The sequence below is a fragment of the Schistocerca gregaria genome, chromosome 4, assembly GCF_023897955.1.
Source record: "Schistocerca gregaria isolate iqSchGreg1 chromosome 4, iqSchGreg1.2, whole genome shotgun sequence".
Classification (NCBI taxonomy): domain Eukaryota; kingdom Metazoa; phylum Arthropoda; class Insecta; order Orthoptera; family Acrididae; genus Schistocerca; species Schistocerca gregaria.
The window spans coordinates 752388947-752416704 of NC_064923.1; the positions used below are offsets into that span (position 1 = coordinate 752388947).

The 27758-nt window shown below is 39.1% G+C and overlaps 1 protein-coding gene across 1 annotated transcript in view; it reads left to right on the forward strand.

The window, feature by feature from the left end:
* The window catches only part of LOC126365932 (PWWP domain-containing protein 2B-like), a 203413-nt gene that overhangs the window by 146459 nt on the left and 29196 nt on the right, over positions 1-27758 (forward strand). Inside the window, exon 4 of the mRNA XM_050008701.1 lies at positions 25522-25882. Coding sequence (XP_049864658.1) covers positions 25522-25882 — 361 coding nt within the window. The remainder of the gene's footprint in view (positions 1-25521; positions 25883-27758) is intronic.

Genomic DNA, 27758 nt, shown 5'->3' on the forward strand with positions numbered 1-27758 from the left:
TTCATGATGATGTACGTTTTTATATCATGAATATTGTAAAGCAGAAGTTACGCAAACTCAAAGTGGCAGACATTCTCATATCCACCCTATAGCCCTGATCTCCTCCCATCTGATTATCGTGCCTTTGGTTTTATCTGAATGGGTGTCTTCAACTTGTTGTGTCACTGAGATGATTGCCCCACTGCTCTTGGTGATTTTGCCTGATTGGCGTACCGCTTCTGGACTATGTAGACTCTGAACAAAAACATTTTCATTGCCCCTTATACATAAACTGATAAAGTACAAAGTATTTAAAAAAAAGTGTTTTTTATTATAATATGCAAATTGTTACAGATAACAAAAAATTAAAGATAAAATTGAATTTGGTTTTTAATACTAACATGTATGTAACTGAAACTTATATAGCAATAGGGAGGTAAAGAAAAATGTTTGGTCATTTGAAACTACACTGGTATTCTTTGGTATAATTAGAGCTCGGATTTCTGTGCACTGTGAAGTATGAATATAAGCATTATTTTAAGCACTAAAAATCTCATAAATATACTCTCAAAATTTTAAAATATGCGTTAAAAATAAAATACACGATTTCAACTTTCTCACATTTATTAATTTTGTTGAACTAATCAAATTGTAAATTTATTCTTAAACTCAATCATTGTTGTTTTTCAGATTGTCCTTACATCACCTTACTCACATCCATAAGAAACATTAAACCTGGATTCCTTGCTTCTGTTTTCTCAGTTTTATTACAAAAACACTTTCCTATTTCTCCTGGCACGCCTCTATTGACAGTTGTTTCACATACCTACAGGGCCAAAGAAAGATGCATCCTTTTATCCAAACATGAGATTGTGGCTGGGAGTTTATTAAAATAGCTGCTAATAAATACTGTAATTTACTCTGGAGACTCTTCCCATTGCAAGCACTAATTGCAGCAGGGATACTTGTGGCTTCATCAAGCACCTTTTTCACACAGTCTGTGAATAATCATTGTAACATAGAACTGCTTCAATCCATGTCCCCCATCTCATGATGGTGGAGCAGGGAGTAAATTAGTATCTTGCATCATATCAGTAAATAATTTCACTCTTGATGGTACTTAGCTAACACCTTTTTCTCAGAGGAAATAAGGCATTCACTTCAAGAAAATTCCTTCGATACTGTGCTAAATAAATCATTGCACTGCCTTAGAATAAAATACCCACAAAGCTTCAGCAACCTTAATCCATTATACTACTGCACCTATAACTACTGTATCACCTACAGTTTTTTTCTCATTTTCTTTGGAAGGCCCCAATACACATAATGCATAACGAACAACCATAACATTGAATGGTCTATTTCTCCATTATCCTGGAGGCAATGGGATGGGTTATTTCTAGTTCATATTCAAGCATTTTTTCCTCAAGATGACAGTGCCAATAAATTTCCCACTTGAGTTCATCATTTCATCTACAGATAACCATAAGTTTGAGTTGTTGATATCATCTTCTATTACCTGAAAATATTTATTTTATTGAAAATTAGTGAAGATCAGGGGTGTAATTTGGGTTTTACATTTGGAGTAACAAGTTTAAAAAATATTTCTTGATATAAAGCCAAATAAATCAAACTCAATGGCGCTATAGGCCACACACAATTCTATGTTTCCATTTTAAAATATACTTAAATAATACATTTAAAAATTTTAAATAATTGATAAGGTTTTATAAAGCTCAAATTACTATATTGGAAGGAGGAGGAGGGGGTAGTTGACAAACAAACTAATTTTATTATATAAATTTTTAAACTTACCTCTTCATGAACTTTACACAGGTATTTGTTCTTGATTGTTGATTCATGAAGAACTTTTTGTTCCAATTATTTTTCCAGGTACATTTAAAATTCTGCATTATTTAACATTTTCAAAGAGATGTTGGCTGAAAGTAATGGTTTGCAAATATCTTTTCGAAAAATTATCACGGCCACAATTTCCACTCCTACTTGCAGAAAATGTTGCTGGTAAGGTTGCTTCGATCTTGGAGACAGATTTATTAATAGGATTTCTGTGAGCAACTCTTTATAAATGTTGTCTAATCTAGAATTTTGTGTCACAGGGCACATATAACACTGGTATAAAAATAATTGAATTTGTTTCATGTAAATAAAATGACCATTTTCAAATCAAAAAGTGCAGTCATTTTTAAAATATTCGGACAGTACAAAAATAAAACTTAACTGTTATTCACACTCGTGGCACAGTACAAAATTTCCAGCTGTTCCTAGAGAAGGTTTTCCATCAATCCATTTTCAAAGCAACCAACTTTACTGCTCTGCTCCTTCCTCCTCTTCCTAACACTTCAGAAGTTTATAGTAACAACACACTATTTAAAAATTTATAACTTAACTGAAAATGGCACTTTGTAATTCTTGGAAGTGATATCTTGCATCAGCCAACTTCGTTTCTAACATAATATAAACCGTGTCAAGTTTTGTGATGCGACAGCTGCTCCAAACTTTAATAATTTGCCAGATGATTATAGAACACTGTTTAGTTTTGTATTAAGCTGTTGCGTGGCATATTTTTTATGCTACTTAAGGAACTGCTTATTGTTGGTAGCTATGTTGTCCTCATTTTTTGGTGCCCTTTTATGGATCTAGGAACATGATCAATAACAGTCCTTCTACACAGAGTGATTATGTGCTTTGGCTTTCCCTTCTTCTGAAGGTACCACAGTGAAATATCTGTATTTCAAAAACCATTGCTGAAAAAGTAAAATATTTACATAAATATGCAAAATTAGTTAAATGTGCACTAACTCGCAAATATGCAAAAATCTGAGCTCTAGTCATAAACTTATTGATCTCAAATATTTCTTGTTGTGTAGTTTTTCTGCTTTTCTTAACAGTGTGTAAAATATTAGAACCTTCTTGTATCGATGGTTTTCTGTTGAAAGGTGTTTTGCAATGATTGTCTTGTCTTCCCTTATCAAGAGCTTTTCTCATGTTCCAATGCCACAATTCTACCCAACATACCAGTGTAAACTATTCTACAGTGCTTGCTATTGGTTTTATACACACCATTATGTGCCAAATGATTCATTGTGTTTTTACTGTTGAAAGTAATGTAGCTGACATACAATGCAGGCTTTTACGGCTGGTGTTTGTGTCCTTCGTGATTTTTGTTTCATGAGCATTAACCATTTAAATATTATGAAGAGGGAGTATTGCACCATCTGACTTAACAAAAAGTAGATTGTTTTCCATTATGCAAGAGAGGAAATGCAACCGACTGTATAAATTACAGAACACTATCTCTTCTGTCACATGCATCAAAAATAGGTATGTAGTTAATGATCAGTTTGGCTTCAGGTCAGGGAAAGTAAAGCAGTATTGGTACTACCGGTTCTTCAGTTCTTGGAACAAATATTATAAGTAAACAGAAGAAACATGTATAGCATGTATATAGTATTTGATATGGTTGATGGGAAGTTACTATTTAAGCCAATGCAAAAAGTAGGAGTTGAATGGAAGGACAGGTGATTAATTTTGAATATAAACAAAAGTCAAGGTACTGAACTGGATATTAATAACAGCAAGAAAGAAACAAAAATCAGAAGGGGAATATGACACAGATGCCCTCTATCACATTACTTATTTTATTATGAGAAGGAAAGTTGACACTAACCATATAGCAGAGATGCTGAGTCGCAGATAGACACAACAAAAAGGCTCTTACAGTTATAGCTTTCGGCCATTAAGACTTCGTCAAAAATAGACACACACATGCACACGCACACGCACTCACACAAATGCAACTCATACACACAACTGCAGTCTCAGGCAGCTGAAACCACACTTCATGCAGCATATGGTGAGTGGCAACTTTCCTTCTCATATTGTTGTTACATTCCATCCTGGATTTTCCATTGTTTGACATTACTTATTTTAATATGTTCAATAGGGAGACAATAGCAATAATGAAAAAAAGATGGCTGGAATCGAAATTAGTGTTATTCATATTCACTGCGACAGATTTTCCAGTGACATTCAGTAATAACAGACTCAGTGAAAGAAATGCTTATGGTCTTAAATCAAGATGTAACAAAACTAAAGAAAAAAAATGCCAAGAAGACAAAAGTCGTTGTTATGGACAAGAAAGGTGCTGGGAGTAAGACTGACATAAAAGTAGGCAGTGAGAAACTTGTGGTAATCAAATTGAACTATCTTGGTAACAGGAAAACAATAGATGTTTCTAGGATATCAAGAGAAGAGTAACACTGGCTGAGAGTGCCTTCCAAAATAAGAAGATTGTAATACTGAACAAGCACATCAGCCTCCACTCTAAGAATACTTTTATTTGGAATGTTCTGACATATGGGTGTGAAACCTAGATTTTAGTATAGTGAAGGAAGCTCGTTTCAAAACTGTAGAACTGGGAGAATTAAAAGAACTATCTGGACTGACAGAAAAATGAATGAGATGGTTCTACCGAAATAGGTGAGAAGAAAGAACTACTGAAAGTTGAAAGCCAACACAAAACAAAACTCATTGGACACTTTATTAGACATGATATTCTTTTATAAAAAATTCCTAAGGCAAGATCATAGGGAAGAAAACAAAGTGACAACCATGAACAACCTATTTAAAAAGCCACAGTCAGTGAGATGGGATGTTCTTCATACAAGGTGACGATGAGGACTGCTGAAGAGAGAGAAAGCTGTGGCTGCAGATACTAGGCTTAGCCTTTAGAAAGAAGAAGAGCATTAGGTTGTGATTCATGGCATATTTACCTGCCTAACATTTCATCTTCCAGTGCTGGAGACATCATCAGACTGTAACAGCTCAGAAGTTACAGTCTTACAGCATCAGCAACTCGAACTGTTTATATGTATCCATGCAATGTTTGGTTCGTGTCATCATCAGACCACTGCCCAAGACAGCGGAGTCATACCAACTTGTGTTACTGAGCTTGCAATGGTGAAGAGTTGGTGCTGTTTGTATTATTTAGCTCTGCGGCTCACAATTTTTTAAATTGTCTTCAACCTTTTGAATTTTTAAGGCCTCTCTGAGCCTCCTAGCATTGTAATGATCGAATCTTGTTAAAACAGTAATAATTGAGAAACAAATTTGGTGTTTCCTTGTTTTCAGTACTGCTGATTTGTCCGTGTTGGCCAGACAACAACAGTTATTATAGCTTTTGTTGTTGTCTTCAGCATTAGGTGCAGAAGTATGCCTTGGACCACAGTGTAAAGCCCATAATATAGCTACACTGTTACTGTGAAATGTAAGTCTGTTGTTGTGAGACTAAAATTTTTTTGTAAAACAGTCTTAAACTTTGCTAGTGTATGCGATAGTGCACCAGTTTTTGTGATTACTGACTGCTTCCTGTGGGCAGTGTAAAACAGTGATGCAATTTTATCCCCTTTTTTTTCATCTACGAATGCTATAAATCAGGTCAGAGATATAGCTATTACTGAAAGCAACAAGTCTGATTGTCTGTAATCTGGTCTGATAGGGATTGATGCAAGGTGATGAATGATGGGATCGAAAATTGACTTTGTGAGTGCAGGCAGCTTGTGCAAGGATCACGTTATTGGTAGCTGTTGTTTTTTATAAATGACACACAAGATTTTATTTGTGCTGAAGTGTTTATCAAGCTCCAGGAAATTTAATGAAGAGACTCCCAGCACCATTGTATACTGAATTTTATGATGTTAAAATGTTGTAAGAATGTGTTTAATTCCCTAATGCATGTTGTTGTCACTGCTGCTGCTACTGCTGTTGTTTTCGGTGTGAAGACTGGTTTGATACATCTCTCCAGGCTATTCTATCTTGTGCAATTCTCTTCATCTTCGAATAAGTACTGCAACCAACATCCTTCGGAATCTGCTTACTGTGTTCACCTCTTGGTTTCCTCCTACACTTCCTTCCAGAATTAAAATGGTGATCTGTTGATGATTCAGAACGTGTCCCACCAACCAATCCCTTATTCTGGTCAGGTTGTACCACAAATTTCTTTTTTCCCAAATTCTGGTCAGTACATCCTTATTAGTTACGTGATGTAATCATCTAATCTTCTGCGTTCTTCTGTAGCACCACATTTCAAAAGTCTCTGTCTAAATTGTTGATCATCCATGTTTGACTTTGCTCACGACTACACTCCACACAAATAACTTCAGAAAAGACTTCTTAATACTTAAATGTATATTCATTGTTGACGAATTTCTCTTCTTCAGAAACATTCTTCTTGCCATTGCCAGTCTGCATTTTATATCATCTCTACTTTGGCCATCATCAGTTATTTTGTCACTCAAATAACAAACTTCATCTACCACTTTTAGTGTCACATTCCTAACCTAATTCCCTCAACATTTTTCCATTATCCTTTTTGTGCTTTTGTTTATGTTTGTCTTACAGCTTCACTGTCCATTCCATTTAACTGGTGTTCCATGTCCTTTACTGTATCTGACAGAATTACAATGTCATCAGCAATTCTCACAATTTTTATTTCTTCTCCTTGAACTTTAATTCCTACTCCAAAGATTTATTTTGTTTCCTTTACTGCTTGCTCAATGAACAGATTGAATAACATTGGGCAATGGCTGTAACCCTGTCTCACTCCCTTCTCAACCACTGCTTCCGTTTCCTGCCTCTTGACTCTTATAATGCTATTGGGCTTCAGTGTAAGTTGCAAATAGCCCTTCACTCTCTGTATTTTATCCCTGCTGTCTTCAGAATTTCAAAGAGATTATTCCAATCATAGTTGTCAAAAGCTTTCTCCAAGTCTACAAATGCCATAAATTTAGGTTTGCGCTTCCCCAACCTATCCTCTAAGAGAAGTCGTAGGATCAGTATTTCTTCACGTGTTCCTGCATTTCTCTGGAATCCAAGCTGATCTTCCCCAAGGTCGGCTTCTACCAGTTGTTTCATTCTTGGGTAAAGAACCTACAAATATGACACAACATCCACATACCTGATTCAGTGTTTAATTTTGCAACTGAATGGAGCTTTCTTTCTGTAAGGGAATCTATTCAAAATTATCTTATGACAATTTCTGGTAGTATAGGACTAAGAGGGGGGAGCCCATCGCTAGGCAGACTGTCTATATTGTGATTGATTAAATTCCATGATAAAACATAAAATTGCAGCACTTTTGTAGACTGGACAACAGAATAAAGCTCAGTAATTATGAAAAACCTTGTGCATTACCCCGTATGCTGGCAAAAAATTCAGATAGTTTTACAACAAAGATAGTCTCATGGCAGTGTAAATACTACCTAAGCAGTGGCAAAGACACAATGAAGTCTTTGGTACAGAGCGGTATGTATAAAACATACTGCAAGGACTATGGAATAGTTCATGGGTAGAACTGTGGCAGTTGGGTTATCAGAACATGAGAGAAGTTGTAGACGAGGTAAGACAAGACTCAAGCTTTACAGAACATCTTTTAACAGAAAACTACCTATATAATGTATATTGTGTTGTTTCATAAACTGTTAGGAGAAATAGGAAGACGACACCACTTGAAATGCTTGTCATAAATGTGTGAAACTGAATTAGTTTTAAACGACCAAATGTACTTCTTTTTCCCCTCTCTGTTATATGAAGTTTCAGTGAAGCAAATGTTAGATTAAAATAGCAAGTCCAACTATATTTTTAATTCTTCATTAGATGCAATGAATTCCTTAAAATACTTTATATCTTATCAGTTTTATATATCATCTGCATGAGAATAGTTGTGAAAGTCACAAGTCATTTTTATCTATCATTGTTATATTGTTTATTTATTTTTATTTATTGTGATGGATGTTCCATAGATCCATTGGTAAATGGTGGCACATGCATGTAGAATGGGTCAAAACATTTAATTCATTATTATATTCATGTCATTCGCAGTAATTACATACAGAGGTTAAAAATACAAATTTTGGATATTATTTAGACATAGAATATGATTTGTGAAGTACAACGATCATTTCCATGACTTTACTGGACAAAAAATAATATGATTCCTAAGGTATAATTAAAGCAGTAAGAGACAGTAAAATGACAAAACATAGAAACATGTGAGAAATCTCTCTCTGTTAAAGAATGCTAGCTTTGTTTTAAATGAGGAAGCATATTTTCCTTTTTTTCCCCATGGAATAGACTCTAGAGAATAAAAATTACAAAACTTCTTTAGCTTATGGCTAAGAACTTGATTATTACCATGTGATGTAGTATTACTTAGAAGTGAGTTTAAGATTTTTAGCTATGGTGTTTTACTAATTTTTGCACCAAGAAGTAGTTCTTCAGGTTCCAACATACGTCACGTTTCCTTCCTGTGTTACGATGGTTGTAGGGCTCATTTGTTTCATATTGAGAAGGATTGTGAGGTGCAAATGTCAAGATCGAAAAGAGATATTGTGAGGTAGTGTTTAGCTTCACCCAAAACTCTGACAATCTTTTTCTCAGCAGGAAAGGCTTTTTTCAGGAAAGGTGAATTGTCCCAGATGATGAGTCCACAACACACCATTGAATTGAAGTTGCCAAAATAGGCAGATTTTGAGACAGTGATGTCTCAGATTTAGAAAATTATCCAAATGGCAAGTGTGCTGAGCTAAGCTTTTCAAGGTTTTAAAAATGTGGTGTTCCCAGTTAACCCTGTTATCTGTTTGAACACCTGAGAATTTCAGTACCTGCTGCCTCTTGTTTGTAACATTAATCTCCTGTGTGATTTTTGTGAGTAGAATGGAATTGAATGTTGTCAGTCTAACAACCCTACCACAACAAAGGTCAAAATTTTAATAACGATTGTGGTGTTGCTTATGCTGCTAAATACTGCATTATCGGGCAACAACAGTTATATTATGTGGCAGGTGTGATTAGAGCACAGTTAATAAAGTCATTTCATGTAATAATAAAAAAACCAGGCACTCATCTTTTTGTGTTCCCCATGCTGGTCTCGTCGTAAAAACATGGCTCAGTCGATGAAAATCTAGGTGGTTATGATTCCAAGCTCGGATGCAAAGAGGCTTAGGTTTTATTCTGCTATATTCAAAAGTTTTGTAGATGCGCTTCACAAACCATTCTTGGAGATTACACTTTTGCTGGACAATGGTGATGTAAAAAATAATCAGCACTCCAAAATTAAGTTACACTTCCTTTTAATTGCTTTTATTGCAATATCACGTAAACACAAAACATCACTTCATAATACAAAACATACTTCACATTCCTCACAGTCACTATTAAAGTTCACATTTTATAAGCAGACTACGTTATGCGTCTTTCCAACATGACGTCCAACGCTTGACCTTCTTAATGTCCGACACACTAACAACTCAACAACTAACTAACCGCTTATGCGCCCAAAAATCAGAGTTACAAGTACGTCAAAGATCATAGTGACAAAAGAAAGAATACACATAAGAATAAGATCTTTGCAATATAAACATATCGATGTATCACAAATGAAATCAAATCTGAATGTTGTCTCAGAAATATGTCAACTACTTTACAGAAACACAGTAGAATATTACTGGTATCGAGAGGTTCAGGTGAGGTACCATAATGGTTACGTAATTCAAGTACCATTACATCATCTAAGGAGGGCCTAAGTATCTGGCAAACATTAATGGAGAATACAGTAAATGTTATTCCACCAATACTTGAAGTTTCCAGGGATCATGAGTACAAGATTAGAACAATTCATGCACACACAGAGGCATTCGAACAGGTCATTCTTCTCACACTCCTTAGATTAATGGGACAGGAAGAAACCTTAATAATTGGTACAATAGGATGTACCCTCTGACGTGTATGTCTGGTAGTCTGACGTGTATGTCTGGTAGGATCAGCATTGGGAGGCTGTGTTGGGGGGAGGGAGGGGGTCAAAAGGGAAAGGCGAGAAGGGGAAAGGACTGTGCAGGTGCACTGGATTGAGCCCTACACATGCCTTCTATCCCACCAGTGCACCTGCATAGTTCTTTCCACTTCTCTACATCACATCCATGTGTGCTCCCCCAGACAGCACCTTCTCACATTCCTGCCCTATCTTTGCTGTGTCACCCTCTCCCTGCCCCACACTATCTCTGTTTCCCTGCAGTGTCACTTAACACACATCATGCAAACCATTGTTAAATTGTCTCAGAATTCTAACCCTGCATCATTGTACATTGTACATATCTTTGCTATCTCTCCTCCCTGCCCCACACTACCTCTGTTTCCCTGCAATGTCATTTAACACACTTTATGTACACCATTGTTAAATTGTCTCAGTATTCTAACCCTGCACCATTGTACATATACTCCTTCATGTATTTTTTTAATAATTTGAGCTCATTCAAAAAGAAATGCAACACGCACTCAGTGAACACCTAACAGAAATAGTTTACGTTCTATTGGGCCCACAGCTTGGTATATGTTGGTATAAGATATTATGGAAATGAATGCTCCAAATCACCTGCAATAAGGTAATACATTTTTGTAATATTTAAATGACAGGCCTGTTTCAGCTTATGGCCATTATCAAGTGACATCTAGTTGGAAGTGAAGACCTTATTGCATCTATAGTAAAGTCTTTCTGTCCTTTCTTGGTAATTATAATAGGTCTTGTAGTTATGAAACGTAAAATACATTTTTGTCAGGTACCTTGACAGTTGAGTTTTGACGAAAACATATTTTACATTTTGTAACTACAAGAACTATTATACTTACCGAGACATGACAGTAAGATTTTACTATAGGTACAATATGGTTGTCACTTCCAACTAGATGTCGTTTGATAATGGCAATAAGTCAAAACAGACCTGTTGTGTAACATCTTAAAAAATGTATTACCTTATTGCAGTTGGTTTGGAGCATTTGTTTCCATATTTAACAGAAAAGTGATTGCACTTGTATAATACTTCCTTAACCATTGTGGAGAGAGATCTGCACTACTTCACAGGTTCCCTTTTCAATAGGTTTGTAGCTAAAAGTGAAAATTCTAGACTTTCAAATCTAAGGTGAAAGGCTTCCTTCTGCAACTCTTATTCTTTCTGCACAGGAATTCTTCACTGTAATATGTAATGTATTATATAATTGTCATAGTCATGAGTAATTTGGCATCCACTGACTGATGTAAACTTTTCCGTGTGTTGAGGCTTCAGTAATAAATTTTGCTCCTGCATGTTTTCTAGAACCATCTATCCATCTTCTGCTATATTCTTCTTTGTTCCATTTGTTTATTTTTCTCTCCCTCCTTATGACCCCAACATGTATTTCTTCACATTCAGTTTTTGAGTGTCCCTGTTTCAATGCCATGAGTTAAAATTGGTAATACACACTGATACCATACTTCCTGATTCATATACTCAGAAATCATTGATTTGTAAACTATGCTGATTTCACAGAAATCACTCCAGGCCATTTTTACTCCTTGTTTATTGCTATTGCTGTCCATCAAAATGTCTTCAGTTATCCTAAATATAAAAACTCATTACCTGGTTCTACGGCTTATTAGTTTGTACAAAGCTTTTTCCCATGTGTAGATTATATATTTTTATGTTTATTGGTTCATAGAATAGCTGCAGGTATTAACAATATTATGTATTTGTTTGTATCATAATTAAGTTTGAGGCTTAATTTCAGTCTTAACATTTTCCCATTAGTTGTTGAAGTTTAAATGCACCTGAGGGAAACAGGCGGATCATAGATCATGCCTGGGTAGTGCTTGTGGAAGAAAAGAGGTCAATTTGATCTTTAATCTATTGGGAATTACATGACATCACACACTCCACTGCAGACTGAAAGATTAAATTCATAACTTCACTGTTGGTTCCTAAATCTTCTACTGTGTGTTGATGGATGATTTATTATAATATCATGGTGTAATTTGGAATATTACCCTCCATACAGAGGAAAATGAAAGATAGTTACAGTAGCTATATACAGGTCATAAAAAAACATAAATTCATTGTTAAAATTTTATTTATTTGACCAATTTTGTTACAATAAGTTATGGATGTAACGTTTTTGAGACTTAATGTAATAGTGATTTCGTTTTATTGTATTTGAAAGGAATGTTTGTACAGTGCAATGATGCTCCTAAACCAGTAATGTACTCTTGATGAGAAAGTAAAGTGTATAAAGTTAAAACTCAAAATTGTTCTCCTGATAAATAAATTTAACATAGGAAACTAAGGATTGCATAGTTACAACATTGAGCATGCTACAGTCAGGGCAATTGTTCATGAAACAATAAAAATTTAGTTACTGCACACTCCCATCAATATCCAGTTACAAAGCTAAATTTTTGTTTCGGTCTGCGGGCCTTTGTATGAAAATGGGTTGCATGTGTAATAATCAAGCCATGGACAGGACTTAGTTGGCTTTAATTCACTCAGAAACTGAAGATAGTGATATACTCTTGGTGCAGGTGGCCTAGACTGCAGTTGTGTGACTACTTAAATGGTTTAAGGGAAGTATGGCCTCTGGCCACAAATAAGCAGAAAGATCAGAAGCATCAATACAAAGGAAACAACAAAAAACAAAGTAGGTATGAAGTGCCACATGTGGAAACTGTAGTGTGCTGCAGTAACTTGCTTGCAGGAAAAAACTTCCAGCTAATAATTTTATATCACTGAGATTGATGGCAAGTTACACTGTATACTACGTTCGTATATTGGCTTTTTGTGCAAGTGATCAATTTTGCGTTTTGGGGTGTAGAAGGTTTCAGCTGCGGTGATTCTGCTTGCGACCATGTCACATTGTCGACCCCTTCTCAACAATTTGCAAAGAGTTTAGATGACGTGTAAAGATGGAGATGGAGACAAGATACAGGAAGCCATACTGTAATTAATCTCATTGACAAACATCTGTATGAAGATACAATGACTATCCTTGCTAAAGGGCCAAATTTTGTGTCCAGTCCACAAAATGCCACCAGTATCTGAATACATCAGCTCCTTGAAGCATGTTGTTGCTTCTCTACCACTGGACGCAATGGAAGAAGTTCGTCACAAAATCTGCAGAGCACTTAGGAAGCACTTAGGAAGGCACCAATGCTAAGATGCAACAGTTGTAAGGGAGAACAAGCACCATTGAAAAATTTGCGAGAGGGCAAGGAAACTGTAGTCTTGAAAGACCAGTACCAGAGTCCTAATGTCGTGTGGATTGCAATAAAAATATATTTGATCTTTTGAATAACTTTGCTTATAGATAGATAAATGTTGATCCTATGATTAAATATGAGAGGAAGATGACATTTATTCTCATTCATGGTCCTAAAACATGAGTAGCAGTGTCACTGTGAATATATAGATTTCTTAAGGTGCGCACTGAAGGAATTCCTTTCTATGTCAGTAGTATTGGTGCACCTCAATACCAGCTAGCAAAATCCTGAAACATATTGCCAGAGAAAATGTGGGTTAGTGGAAACTCCTCATTCGCAACTGTACATCTTCTTAGTCAATTGCGGCTTCAGGATGTGGATATTATGGTCAGTTTCGGTACAGTCTCTGTCGAGTTCCACTTCTTATTACTTGGCACTTAATCACTGAAAATTTCATTGCTTGTTTTACAGGACTTTTTAGTTAGGCATGTTCTGACATCTACTTATTTCCTGTTTAATGGAGATATGATGAACAGACTGATAGTGTAGTGACAGGTAGTGTATTATTGCCTGTCATGGCAAACCTATAAAGGGAACACTGTGAAGATTCGCCAAGTTTAAACCAACGTGGTTCTGTCAGCATGTGGACCATGTGTTTGTGATTTGGTCACATGGGGCCAAAAAGCTCCAAGAGTTCCTGGAACAGGTGAACTGTATCTGTCAGAATATTAAAACTCACAAGGAAACTTGAAAAAGAGGACCTTTCCTCGACATGTTTAAGAGAAGACTGGATGGATTCCAGGGTCACAGAGTTTATAAAAAACTTGGTTCACAGTGACTTCTAACTTCACGCCTTGAGCAATCACCATCTGTCACAAAGAAAGACTGTGGTCCATAGAGCTCGAACACTTTCAGACAAGGAGAGCCTCTTCAGAGAATTACAATACCTATGAATAGTGTTCTGAAGGCATGGGTATTCAGATTTTCAGAATGAATGGGGATTGTAGCCAATGTCAGGAGTGCCTGAGAAATGGTTGAGGCTGAGGAAGAAGAGTCAAAAATGCTGGCTGAATATCCAGAAAGATTGGTGGACCCCTATAGAAATACAGCATACAGTGTACTTCACTCTGTTCAGTGAAGATCAAAAGTATTCTTTGTAATGTTGAAGACAGTTTAGGTCTCCAAAAGCTGAGTGTGCCTTACTTTCTTTGCAAATGTGGTGTGTCTTACGTGGGACTGAATGTCAGAATAGTTCATGAGAAATGCAGGGAACATCAGCAACACAGCCAACTAGAACAGCTGTGCAAGTTGGCTGTCACCACGTACTGCCTCTAAATAACCACAAAATGAAATATGGTGAGACCAGTAGTGTGGTACTAGGTACTGATGTCACAAGACCAACAGTAGTTCAGAGTCTGTTTGAAGTCCAGGCAGCAAGTACACATAACAGCACAACTTGCAGCACCTGAAGAAGACGGCTGGGATGTCATCGAAATATTGTGTAGAAAATGGAAACAACAACTTGGCAGAAAACCCAAATGTTAACTATTAATCAGTTGCATCAAGAAACTGAGAAATCACATTGCTTGAAATAGTTTGGTGGGGTGGGGGTGTGGGTGTGGGTGTGGGTGTGCATGAGAGAGAGCTTCAATTACTGCATCATGATGCAAACCATATTCCTAATTGCTGTAACTGTTTTAGATTGTCTCATTTTGCCCTGAAGAAGATAGCAGAATTTTGTAATGTCCTGGGGCTCCATGAGAGACAAAAAGTGTTTAAGAGTCAACCTGATCCATTACTGCTCAACAGCTTCAAATCATTAATGGAACTTTGGCAGAGGTGGGTCCGAGATGCTCATGTCACATTTTATGGTGTCCTAGAGTTGCTCAGCAGGTTTATGTTCAGGTATACTATGATATGCTAGAAATAAACAATAAATAGACATGACAGGACAGTAGTTTCATATGTAGTGGAAAATTCTGGATAGAATGTAACAATACAATGAAAAGGATTGTTGTTCCTCACCATATAGCGGAGATGCTGAGTTGCAGAAAGGCACTACAGAAAGACTGTCCGAAAGTTAGCTTTTGGCTAACAAGGCCTTTGTCAAAAAACACACACACACACACACACACACACACACACACACACACACACACACACACACACACACACACACAGGCAACTGGGTCGGGTAAAGAGGAGGCTGGGGTGGGAAGGGGAAGGGATAGCAGGGTAGGGGGTGGGAGATGGTAAAGAGCATGCAGGGACGGTGGAGAATATGGCAGCTGGGTGCAGTCGGGAGGTTAGACAGAAGGCGTGGGAGGAGGGGCGGAGATAGCGGAAAAGGATAGGAGTAAAGAGACTGGGTGCATAGGTGGAATAGACGGCTGTGTAGTGCTGGAAGAGGAACAGGAAAAGGGCTAGATGGGTAAGGACAATGGCTAATGAAGGCTAAGGCCAGGTGGGTGATGAGACCGTAGGATACATTGCAAGGAGAGCTCCCACCTGCACAATTGAGAAAAGCTGGTGCTGGTGGGAAGGATCCAGATGGCACAGACTGTGAAGCAGCCATTGAAATGAAGGACATTGTGTTGGGCAGATTGCTCAGCAACAGGGTGGTCCAGCTGTTTCTTGGCCACAGTCTGTCGGTGACCATTCATGACAGCTTGTCGGTTGTCATATCCACATAAAATGCAGCACATTGGTTGCAGCTTAGCTTGTAAATCACATGATTGCTGTCACAGGTAGCACTGCCTTGATGGGATAGGTGGTGTTCGTGACCGGAGCAGGTGGTGATGGTAGGATGTATGGGACAGGTCTTGCATCTAGGTTTATTAGAGAGATATGAGCCATGAGGCAAGTGGTTGGGAGCAGGGGCGGTGTAGAGATGGACAAGGATATTGTGTTGGTTTGACAGGTGGCAGAATACCACTGTGGGAGGGGTGGGAAGGATAGTGGATAGGACATTTCTCATTTCTGAGCACTATGAGAGGTAGTTGAAACCGTGCCAGAGAATGTAATTGAGTTGCTCCAGCCCTGGGTAGTACTGAGTCAAGAGGGGTCTGCTCCTCTGTGCCCAGACTGAATCTACACAATATCCTCATCCATCTCTAAACAGGCCGTGCTCCCAACCCCTTGCCTCATGGTTCATATCTCTGTAATAGACCTATATGCAAAACCTGTCCCATACATCCTTCCACCACCACCACCACCTACTCCAGTCCAGTCACAAGTATCACCTATCCCATCAAAGTCAGGGCTACTTGTGAAAGCAGCCATGTGATCAACAACCTAAGCTGCAACCAATGTGCTGCATTCTACACGGGAATGACAACCAAAAAGCTGCTTCACAGCCTGTGCCATCTGGATCCTTTCCACCAAAACCAGCTTTTCTCAGTTGTGCAGGTAGGAACTCACTCTGCAGTATATCCTAAGTTCCTGTAACCCTCCTGGCCTCAACCTTAGTTAACATTGTCCTTACCCATCTAGCTCCTTCTGTGTTCCTATTCCAGTACTACACAGCCCTCTATTCCACCAGTGCACTCAATCCTTTTGCGTTCTCCTTTTCCACTATCTTCTCCTCTCTTCCCCACTCTCAGTCTAACCTCCCAGCAGCACTTTTATGTCCCCCACCCCTACCTCACTATCCCTCTCCCTTTCCAATACATATATAAACCAGCTCTTTCACCTTGTGTAAACAACATCCACATGAGAACACGTTCTCCACTGGCCTGAACAGTGCAGTTAACAAACAAGATGGTTTGCCTTAAGATCATACTTTGGTTAGTGTTTGGATGCTCATGTTAGTCTTTGCCCTGTTGTGTGTGGCGAGCAAAATTACAGGTATTGAGCAGTGACTTTCTCTGCCCCTTAATAAGGTGATAATTCTGGATTATTTAGTAGCTAAAATTTGCCATTTTCGTCAGGAGCAACAGCAAATGGTCAGAATATAGTAAGTAATATAGTCTCCATGCAAGTGAGACTGTATACTGCATAGTTGCTCATGGATTGTAGTGCAGCACTAAAATGGCAAGTGCCTTGCTACAGTAGACCTCATCTATCTGCTTTTACAATTTGCAATAGTCAGTGGCGATTGCTGTTATTATTGTCCGTAGCAGTTGATTATAGCTGTGTGGATTTTAAACAAATTGTATTACTCACTCTATTCCCTTGTCATAGTGAAAATGGAAAACTTGAAGAAATGCGATTAGTGAAATATTCTGACTGAAGAAAGTATTGCTAAAGCAATAGAGAATTCATTAGTGAAGTTAATACTCTGTATTCTGAGTACTGAAAATAGAAAATACAGTAAAAATATTTTTAATGTGTCTCAAGAGTACATGAAACATGGAGGACAATTATTGGGAAAGTTCAAAGTGGTCCCTAGTAACACTAGGCATAATTGAATTGATTTCAGACTGCTACACTGAATTGTTTGTAATAAAATGATACCCAAACATATCAGCAGTTGTATGTGGAGTTGAACTTGATACTGCAGGTGACCATATGATGATGACTTTTTTCAAGATTTAGACAAACATTAGGAATTTATTTAATAATCACAGCCATATTATGAAAATGTGTGTGACAGTAACACATCAGTTGTAGCTACTCTTGACAATGCTTCATGTTTCAAGGATCAATGAAGTTTCTCTTTGACATGTTATTTGAATCAGTGAATTTAGGAAAATGAGAATGAGCCTTTGGACACATTACTGACAGAGCAAAGTATATTTCATTACTGAGTGACCTTTAGAAATTTTTTGTTAAATATGTGCATCTACTGAAGAAACACGTTACTTGGCGCAGTTGGTATATACCTCATGCATAGTAATTTTATGCTGCACATTTACATACCTGCTCTGTGGAAAGTCACTGTAAATAAGTTGCCTACTCTCCATTTTGTAAAAGCTTTCGAATGCAGAAAAGGAAAGAAGAAACTCACAGTGGGAAAGGAAATCAACTGTATCCTTTCAAGGGAACCATCCCAGCAATTATTTGCTTTAAGCTATTTTTGGAAACCACAGAAAACTTGAATCCAGATGGAAGGATGGAACTTGAAGCACAGTCCTAAGTATGAGTTCATTGTCTTACCACTGCATTACCTCACCGTAACCTTGATTTGAGTTGTATTAACACAAATCTATAATTAGCATGTATCCATTGAAAGCAGAACTGGTGTAGATTAGAAGCCTTCTTCAATAATGTGTATCATGTTGCAAAAAGAACTGATCTAAGAAGTATTTTGTAGCAAAATCAACTAAAGCAGCTATTGAAAAGTGTCCTGAACTACTCATTTTTACTTATGTAAATTTTAGTGCTGTGAAATTTTATCAGAAAATGGAAGCACTGTTGATGGCTACTTTCTCAGTTTGTATGGTTGATGGTTTCCAGTATTGAAACTGTGCAATTTTTCAGTGAGTTTCATACCCATCGTCTTGTTGTTAAACATGTGGACATTGTGGATGCCTCACTATTAGTATGTTGAGAGGTACCAACATGTTCCCACATTATGTGGGTGGTATTGTACCTGTTGGAACAGAGATGGGGTAGGAGTCCATACCCAATTCTCTGGAGGGGCATTGTTATTTTAGTCACCTGCTCAATCACTGTCAGGTGTGTTCTAACATATAAACACTAACACAGGACTCAGGGGCAAGCTTAGATGAAGCTCTTGTTCATGTTGATGAATTTGTTGTCAATCCTTGTTTCTATTAATTCTTTATTGATGCCTTTCCAATAACCAATAGTTTGGGATGCTGTAATAGTGCATATACCGTATATGCACTGGTGTGCAAAATTTAAGGATGAAAGTTACTGTTGCATGAAGTTTCACTGCCAAGTGCCGGAGATAACTGAAAGAAGTACGCAATGAGACAAACAGAAATGACGTTTGTATTCAAAATCAATAATTATACTATATGGTGCTGGTGGTGTGTGGGTGTCAAAAAAACACAGTATACTGGTCATTGAGCAAGGAATTAATCCTGCTGCAGTTGCCATGCCACTGTGGAGTGTGAAATTGCATGCCTTGCAGACCTGTTACATTTGGTTCCAATTGCACCTAGTGTTTGGCATGGAACCCTTCTTGCCAGTTCCACTACCTCTTCTCCATCAGGCAGCAGTGTCTGTGATTCAGAACACTCCCCTTATGTGTGAAAAGATGCGGTTAATGATACCAATTCCTGGGTTCTTTCAGTTACCTGATGATTTTTCCCCATGTGAAATCATTTAGATATGCCTCCGGGCCTTATTGTAATGAAGACCACCACCACAGTGCACTATAACTGCTTGCTGATGGACACACACACACACACACACACACACACACACACACACACACACACACACACACACACACACCAGCGCGCGCGCGCAGAGGCACCATAGGCGTGCTGGCTTCGTGCCATGTGACATCCAACTATCAGTGCACAACTGGGAGACATGTGGCAATATTCTCCCACATTGTCTATCATTACCCCTTAGTAGTTGTATTGCTTTATCTACACTCCTGGAAATGGAAAAAAGAACACACTGACACCGGTGTGTCAGACCTACCATACTTGCTCCGGACACTGCGAGAGGGCTGTACAAGCAGTGATCACACGCACGGCACAGTGGACACACCAGGAACCGCGGTGTTGGCTGTCGAATGGCGCTAGTTGCGCAGCATTTGTGCACTGCCGCCGTCAGTGTCAGCCAGTTTGCCGTGGCATACAGAGCTCCATCGCAGTCTTTAACACTGGTAGCATGCCGCGACAGCGTGGACGTGAACCGTATGTGCAGTTGACGGACTTTGAGCGAGGGCGTATAGTGGGCATGCGGGAGGCCGGGTGGACGTACTGCCGAATTGCTCAACACGTGGGTCGTGAGGTCTCCACAGTACATCGATGTTGTCGCCAGTGGTCGGCGGAAGGTGCACGTGCCCGTCGACCTGGGACCAGACCGCAGCGACGCACGGATGCACGCCAAGACCGTAGGATCCTACGCAGTGCCATAGTGGACCGCACCGCCACTTCCCAGCAAATTAGGGACACTGTTGCTCCTGGGGTATCGGCGAGGACCATTCGCAACCGTCTCCATGAAGCTGGGCTACGGTCCCGCACACCGTTAGGCCGTCTTCCGCTCACGCCCCAACATCGTGCAGCCCGCCTCCAGTGGTGTCGCGACACGTGTGAATGGAGGGACGAATGGAGACGTGTCGTCTTCAGCGATGAGAGTCGCTTCTGCCTTGGTGCCAATGATGGTCGTATGCGTGTTTGGCGCCGTGCAGGTGAGCGCCACAATCAGGACTGCATACGACCGAGGCACACAGGGCCAACACCCGGCATCATGGTGTGGGGAGCGATCTCCTACACTGGCCGTACACCTCTGGTGATCGTCGAGGGGACACTGAATAGTGCACGGTACATCCAAACCGTCATCGAACCTATCGTTCTACCATTCCTAGACCGGCAAGGGAACTTGCTGTTCCAACAGGTCAATGCACGTCCGCATGTATCCCGTGCCACCCAACATGCTCTAGAAGGTGTAAGTCAACTACCCTGGCCAGCAAGATCTCCGGATCTGTCCCCCATTGAGCATGTTTGGGACTGGATGAAGCGTCGTCTCACGCGGTCTGCACGTCCAGTACGAACGCTGGTCCAACTGAGGCGCCAGGTGGAAATGGCATGGCAAGCCGTTCCACAGGACTACATCCAGCATCTCTACAATCGTCTCCATGGGAGAATAGCAGCCTGCATTGCTGCGAAAGGTGGATATACACTGTACTAGTGCCGACATTGTGCATGCTCTGTTGCCTGTCTCTATGTGCCTGTGGTTCTGTCAGTGTGATCATGTGATGTATCTGACCCCAGGAATGTGTCAATAAAGTTTCCCCTTCCTGGGACAATGAATTCACGGTGTTCTTATTTCAATTTCCAGGAGTGTATAAAGTCCGTAAGTTTTGCAGAGCCGTGCATGATACAGCTGCCAACATGTTGGGCAAACACAGCACTGTGTTTTGCTGTGCTACATGGATGAAACACACCAGATGCAGATGTCTAAGACAGGGAGATATCGGCAGTGACAAAATGAAGCCTTAATGAAAAATACTCTGGTGGAAAAAGAAATTAGTACAATTTGGAAAGTGACGTTGATTTTGATCCAAAGGAGGCATATGCCACACGGGGGATAGTAGATGTACTACTGACGTTTGCAACGTCATCCACTGACAGGTAGCTTAGTGGCTTAGCTACCAGAATGCTATCTGTGAATAGTCTTTAATAGGCAATGCTCACAGCCAGAAGGCTCAGTGTGAAGCAAGCAAGCAACTGTGTCACAGAGACATACTCATTCTTCCTACAGCCAGCAGAGCAAATTACCACAAAAGTTGGATGTGCTGTGTCAGTTGTCCAACAATGGCAGTACAAATGGTCATGTGAACATTCTTACATCTGTAGGTGAGGTTCTGGATGTCCACGCAGTACAGATTCTTGCCCGGATCATCATATTGTAAGGGAAGCAGTGGCGGATTGTACAGCTACCACAGCACAGATAAGAGGTCTTGTGAACCAAGACATGTCAACACAAACTGTTGAGATCCAGTGATTATCAGCTGGAGTACGGGCGCGTGCGCGCACGCACGCGCCCACACACACACACACACACACACACACACACACACACACACACACACACACACACACATGCCTGGATGCAACTGTTGGTTGTTTTTGTGTACAACATAGACCTGATGAGCATGTCTCATAGGGTGCATTCATCCAAGACACCCTGGCACCATCTCAGGACTTACGGTCTGAGGTCGATAAGCTACAACACTGTCACCTTTGGTGTTTCTGGAGGGTACACTAGCCAGTGCTTGGTATGTGCAGAATGTTGTTAGACGAGTTCCTTTGCCATTATTGCAACAGAAAGGTGATGCATTGTTCCAACAGGATAGTGCTCACCCACACACTACTTGTGAAACTCAGCATGCTCTGCAATAAGTGCAGCAACTTCCCTGGCCACACAACCTCTTGACTTGTCTCCAGTCGAGCACATGTGGGAATTGATGAGATAGGAAGTGACTCATCTAACATGTCAACCAACGACTCGTATAGAACTACGTAAACAAGTCGGGCAGGTGTGGCATAACATTTCCCAGCACAATATTTGCTGTCTGTGCGATTGATTGGATGCCAGTTCAGCGTCTGCATTGCTGCCATTTGAGGCCACACCATGTACTAATATAGCTTGGTACCGGGGACTCAGATCCACTTGTGCTGTTGATCTGTAAATGTAATGATTTCATGTTGTGCATACACACTATTGCAACAGTAAATAGAGAGTGAATTGGAAACCTCTAAAAGGGTGTACTTCCCACGGCCATGTACATGCTTGATTTTTAGAAACTTGCACTGCTGTGTTGACCTACTTTTTATTTAGAGCTGTTATTTTTCAGCAACTGTAGTATATATTTCAGAAAAAAATTCAGATGTCAGTTGCTCAGGGACTTATATTTTGCTTTACTGGTTTCGGCAAATTAATTTGTCATCTTCAGAAGCCTACAAAAGCAGGAATGTTATAAATCAGTAGACTTTGGCCATTAAGAAGTGTATTACAGAAACTTACTTAGTGTTTGTTTTGCAGAAGCAGTGTCTTCTTCGTAGACTCATAATACCATGATAAGTCCAGAAATGTTCCTTGCCGCTGGCACAACAGCTTGACATGTACACAGAGATGATACATTAACTATAAATTATCAAGCCGCTTTTACAATAATCACATACAATATGCACGTTTTTGAACATTTCAGGGCATTATAATTCTGTGAGGACGGTATTGACATCTGCTAAGCCAGTATTAAGTAAGTTCCTGTAATACACTTCATATACTTTACATAAATGAATGGCCAAGGTTTAATTATTTTTAATATCTGTAGGCATCCACATATGACAGATAAATTTGTCGATACCAGTAAAGCAAAATAAAAATATCTGTGGAACTGAAAACTGAATTTTATTCTATAAAGTTGTATCTTTGCCTCTTTTTTTTCCCTTCTTTGTTGGTTTGTGACAAAGGATGATGTGTGTTTAAATTGGCACTGCTGACTTTCTTGACTGTCTGTTACATTTGAACATTTCCTCAATCTCAAAGGAAGTCTCTTGTTTCATATTTCATATCTCAGAAGACATGTCTTACTGAAGCACATTTATGAATATAACAGGCCCATCCCAAAAAATATTCTCCATTTTCATGAAACATTTAATAGTTAGGGAAGCAATGGTCGCTACAGTGACTCGTGCTTATAACTTCCACAGATTTATCATTGTGTTTTGCATGGGAGCATGATTAAACAATTAGGGTACTACAAGGTCTGTATTCAGTGGGCTCCAAAACGTCTTTTCGGGAATCACAAAAACTAAATGGCTGCGTGTCTGGAGCGAGTGTTTTTGTTATGTTTCTGAAGCAGAAGTCCTACTGAACAGAACTGTAACATTTGATAAGACTTGAGCTAAGACAAAATACTTCACAAGCTAATGGCTGGATGTCAGTATCCAATGTGCACAATATTTCATAAAGTAGTTTCTCTGATCTGCCTTTCTATCTGCCATCAGCAACAAGCATCTCCTCCTGCCAACACATTGCTTTTTACTAGGTTCATGTCCAGGTATCCGTGCTGGTGGCAACTCTGCGTGGCCACCTGCCTGCCCCTGAAGTCAGTTCATTGTGGGAATCTCATTTATTTTCTTAATCGTACTAATGGCAGATTCCCAGGACATACTAAGGATGTAAGAAAATGTCCATTGGACACAGACATGTGGCCATTCACCCGTGAACTATTTTGCCATAAAATGTGCTAGGAGAAACTGAAGAAGCTCAAGATTCATGTTTCTTATTCTAACGTAGAAGAAAAAAAGCAGCCACTGGTGTGGGATCAAACCACTTCACCTCACAAACAAGTAAATAGTACACCAAACTCTCAGCTAGGAAGGTTACCGCTACTGTTTTTTTGTATGCTAAAGAACTCTCCTTTGTAGGTGTTTTGAAAGGTGGAAGGCCAATAAATTCTGATGCCTACTGAGAAAACATCCAGAGAACAAAGAAGAGCCATTCAAAGCAAATGGCACAGGTTCTTGACCACTGATATTGTGTCTTTGCATGACAATGCTTGGCCACACCCTGCTCTTCTACTGATAAAACTATATGTTTAGTTTGCAAAACATAGTGTTGCAGTATTTTCAGTATGTTAATAAACATCACAGTTTAAGAAACATGGTTAGTTCTCAAACCAAAATTACCAAAATGTTAATGCTAAGGCCTCTGCTGTACTATATATAGCATCAGTAAGTATCATTAGTCAGTGAAACATGTTGCACTGGTTATTTTTGACAGTTCTAATGCAGTTGTACAATGCCGTCATGGAGTTCAGGGTAGCTGTAACTTAAAGCAGCCTGTTTGGACATGATTTGTGTTTTTTTTCCCCTCCTATGAGGATGTGAAGATTAGGGAAAATAAATAACCTTAAAACTATCTGCATTCAAAATACTGTAAAAAGTATCCATGTCACAAAAGAGAAATGGAACTTCTTCAGTACAATGACTGCATCACTGACCGTGAAGCACTTGTCATTTCTTTTTAACCATGTTTCTGGAATAAAGATACATGCAGTTTTCCTGTATGCTGTTTATTAGTGAAAATCATATTGTGATTCACAGAAATATTTGATCTGATAAATTCCCGTTGGTGACACAGTTGCTGAGCAAAGGGTTTTGCAGGCAGTGGGTGCAGAGTAACCTCAGTTAAATTACAAAAAAGTATTTTGTACAAACATCCAACTTAACATTAAATGATATAACAAGTTTACTGTTGGCAATCACTGTTTCATTTAATGTCATTAACAGTCGCAGTAGAGCCTAACTTAAAATGTTCTCTATCCAACTTGAATTAAACCTCATCTATAATGTCCATTATGTAGCATATTTTTATTTGGGCAAACTAGATGTATGACTGCTCACTTATGGCCACATCTTTAGTACTAATTTGATACACAGCAGTAGATGTAGTAAGGTGAAAAGTAGTTTCTGACACAATAATTTGCAATTTGCAAAGTTGATGAGAATTATCAGGCAGGACTTCCTGGCCTCCTGAAACTTATGGCGTGAGTATTCCACCCATATATTGTGTCCGTACAGACCTTTTTAGTCTTTAGTTGTCTATATTGACAGCAGATATCACCAGTTAGTACAAATTGACTACCTTTTATAATGGCTGATATTGTATTTCCACTGATACCTTAAGGCAAAAGCATATACATCGTGCTCAGTATGGTCCTGAATTTGCTGTCAGAGGCACAATGCTCAACAGTTCAAAGAGTTCACTTCACCACATTTTGTTATTTTAACATTTAATTATGCATGCAAATTTATAATTAAATATATTGTGGACTGAATAAACAAAATTGGTAATGTGCTATACAGGAGACAAGACAACTCGTACAGCGCTATCAAGGAACGGTGTCTGAAGCAGAAGCTGTCCATCAGTTTAAAGAGGCTCAACGCAAATGCATACACACGTTGTGACTATCCTGCAATGGACACAGATGGCAGTGGTGCGAAGAGTCCAGCAGGTAGCTGTACCAATTCAGAAACGTCCGATGATATGACAGATTTTCCTCCACCAGGAGTTGGTACTGTTACCAGTGCTAGTTCTTCTCAGCCTCTCACAATGCGCATCTCAACACATACTGTACCTTCGTGCCTTACCAGTGATGGTCGCAAGATGGCTGTAGGAGATGTTGTCTGGGGGAAGGTACACGGCTTTCCGTGGTGGCCTGGAAAGGTATGACATTTATGGGCACATGTGTTTACAAAAGCATTACAGATTTGTCATTATTGATTATTAATGGGTGCTGTAAAACTTACTAAGTTCTTTATCCCACTTACATTGCTTTGATGTCTTTCATACTTAGCTATTATGCTTTATAAAAAGTAATTTACTGCTTCAAATAAAACTACTATATGTTTCACTTTAGAATAAGTAGAGCATAAATAGCACATAAATCAAGGAATACCTGAGTTTTAATGTGAACTTTGATACTTAGATAAGCACTTGCACACATTTCGTGCAAGACGACACAAAGACATAAGAAGACCAGAAGTACTCTATAAGTACCACTTTATGATTTCTTCTTGTCAGTTATTAATAGAAACAGGGCACACTTAGTTCTGATTTGAGGGAAATGTGCGGTTCCTAGGCTAGGTATGGTCAGCTCCATCACTCCCCTATAACTACTAGGCCATGAATGGCTCTCAGTGTCCACTGCTTTATGTGATGTAACATTGTAACTATGCTTGGCACAGGAATTGGAGAATTCAGCTTAACTGACAGGATTGCATTGTACTTCTGCAAACAAACCTCAACAGAGAGGGAGCTATGTTCAATAGTGTGGATGGCTATTGAGGTCAAGATATTGTTCTGCATCTATATGCAGCCTCCACAAGCCACCACACTACTGTGCATGGTGGAGGATACCGTGTGTCACTGCTAGTCATTACCTTTCTTGTTACACTTTAAAACGTCGTGAGTGCTTCCATGCAAGGCCAAATTTCTCTTTATCTTTTCTTTGCAGTCATTAAGCAAAATGAATGTTGGTGGCAGTAGAATCATTCTGCAGGCAACTGCAAATGCTAGTTTTCTAAACTACACCGCAAAGATTCCCATTTCAGTTAACGGAGCATTTCCATAATACTCTTGTGTTTATCAAACCTACTGGTAAAGTATCTAGCAACAAGCCTGTTAAGTGCTTTGATGTCTTGCTTTAATCAAACCTGATGAAGATATCTGAACACTCTTGCAGTACTCTAGCATTGATCACACTAGTGTTCTATAGGCAGTCTCCTTTATAGATGAGATACTTTTTCTTACAATTCTTACAATAAACCTATGTTAGTCATTCGCCTTTTCCACTACAGACCTTATGCACTCCTTCCGTTTCGTATTGCTTTGCAACGTTACAGCAAGATATTTTACCAATGTGAATGTGTCGGGAAAAATTACACTAACACCATATTCGAACATTAGAGGATTGTTGTTCTCTACTCATTTGTATTAACTTAAGTTTTTCTACATTTAAATCAAGCTGCCATCCATCACACCAAATAAAAGTTCTGTTTAGAATGTGTCTTCTATTGTTCACTGATTGCTCTTAGCACGGTTATTCTCTTGGCTGCTGCTTGGCTTTCCCTTATTGTGTCCTCAGCACCTATGTATCATATGAATTGAATGTGTTTGATGAAGAGTTACTTGCAACCTTGGAAGGCATTGGGGTGGGCAGAGGTTGTGGTTACACTGTAAAATTTCTCATCTCTTGCAGTGTTTTGAGTGCCGTGCAAGCACTGCAGCTCTGTGTTCCAAACAAATAAACTAATGCAGACTATCAGAACTCCTATCTCTCCTTACAAAGGCTTGGAAAAATGGTGTCATTATGCTGGGCACTAGGGAATATGTGTAAGCAGATATGGCAACCAAGGAAGCATGTGTGGAATGTCCCATAGGTCATCGTGCTGTCCCCTTACAATGATGACCCTTTCTCAAACACTACAGTGTCATTAACAAACAGTTGTACATTGCTGCTCACCCTATCCATCAGATCGTTTCTGTAACAATGGAAAAATCCAGGATGGTCTAACAATAGTATTATCAAAAGGACCAATTG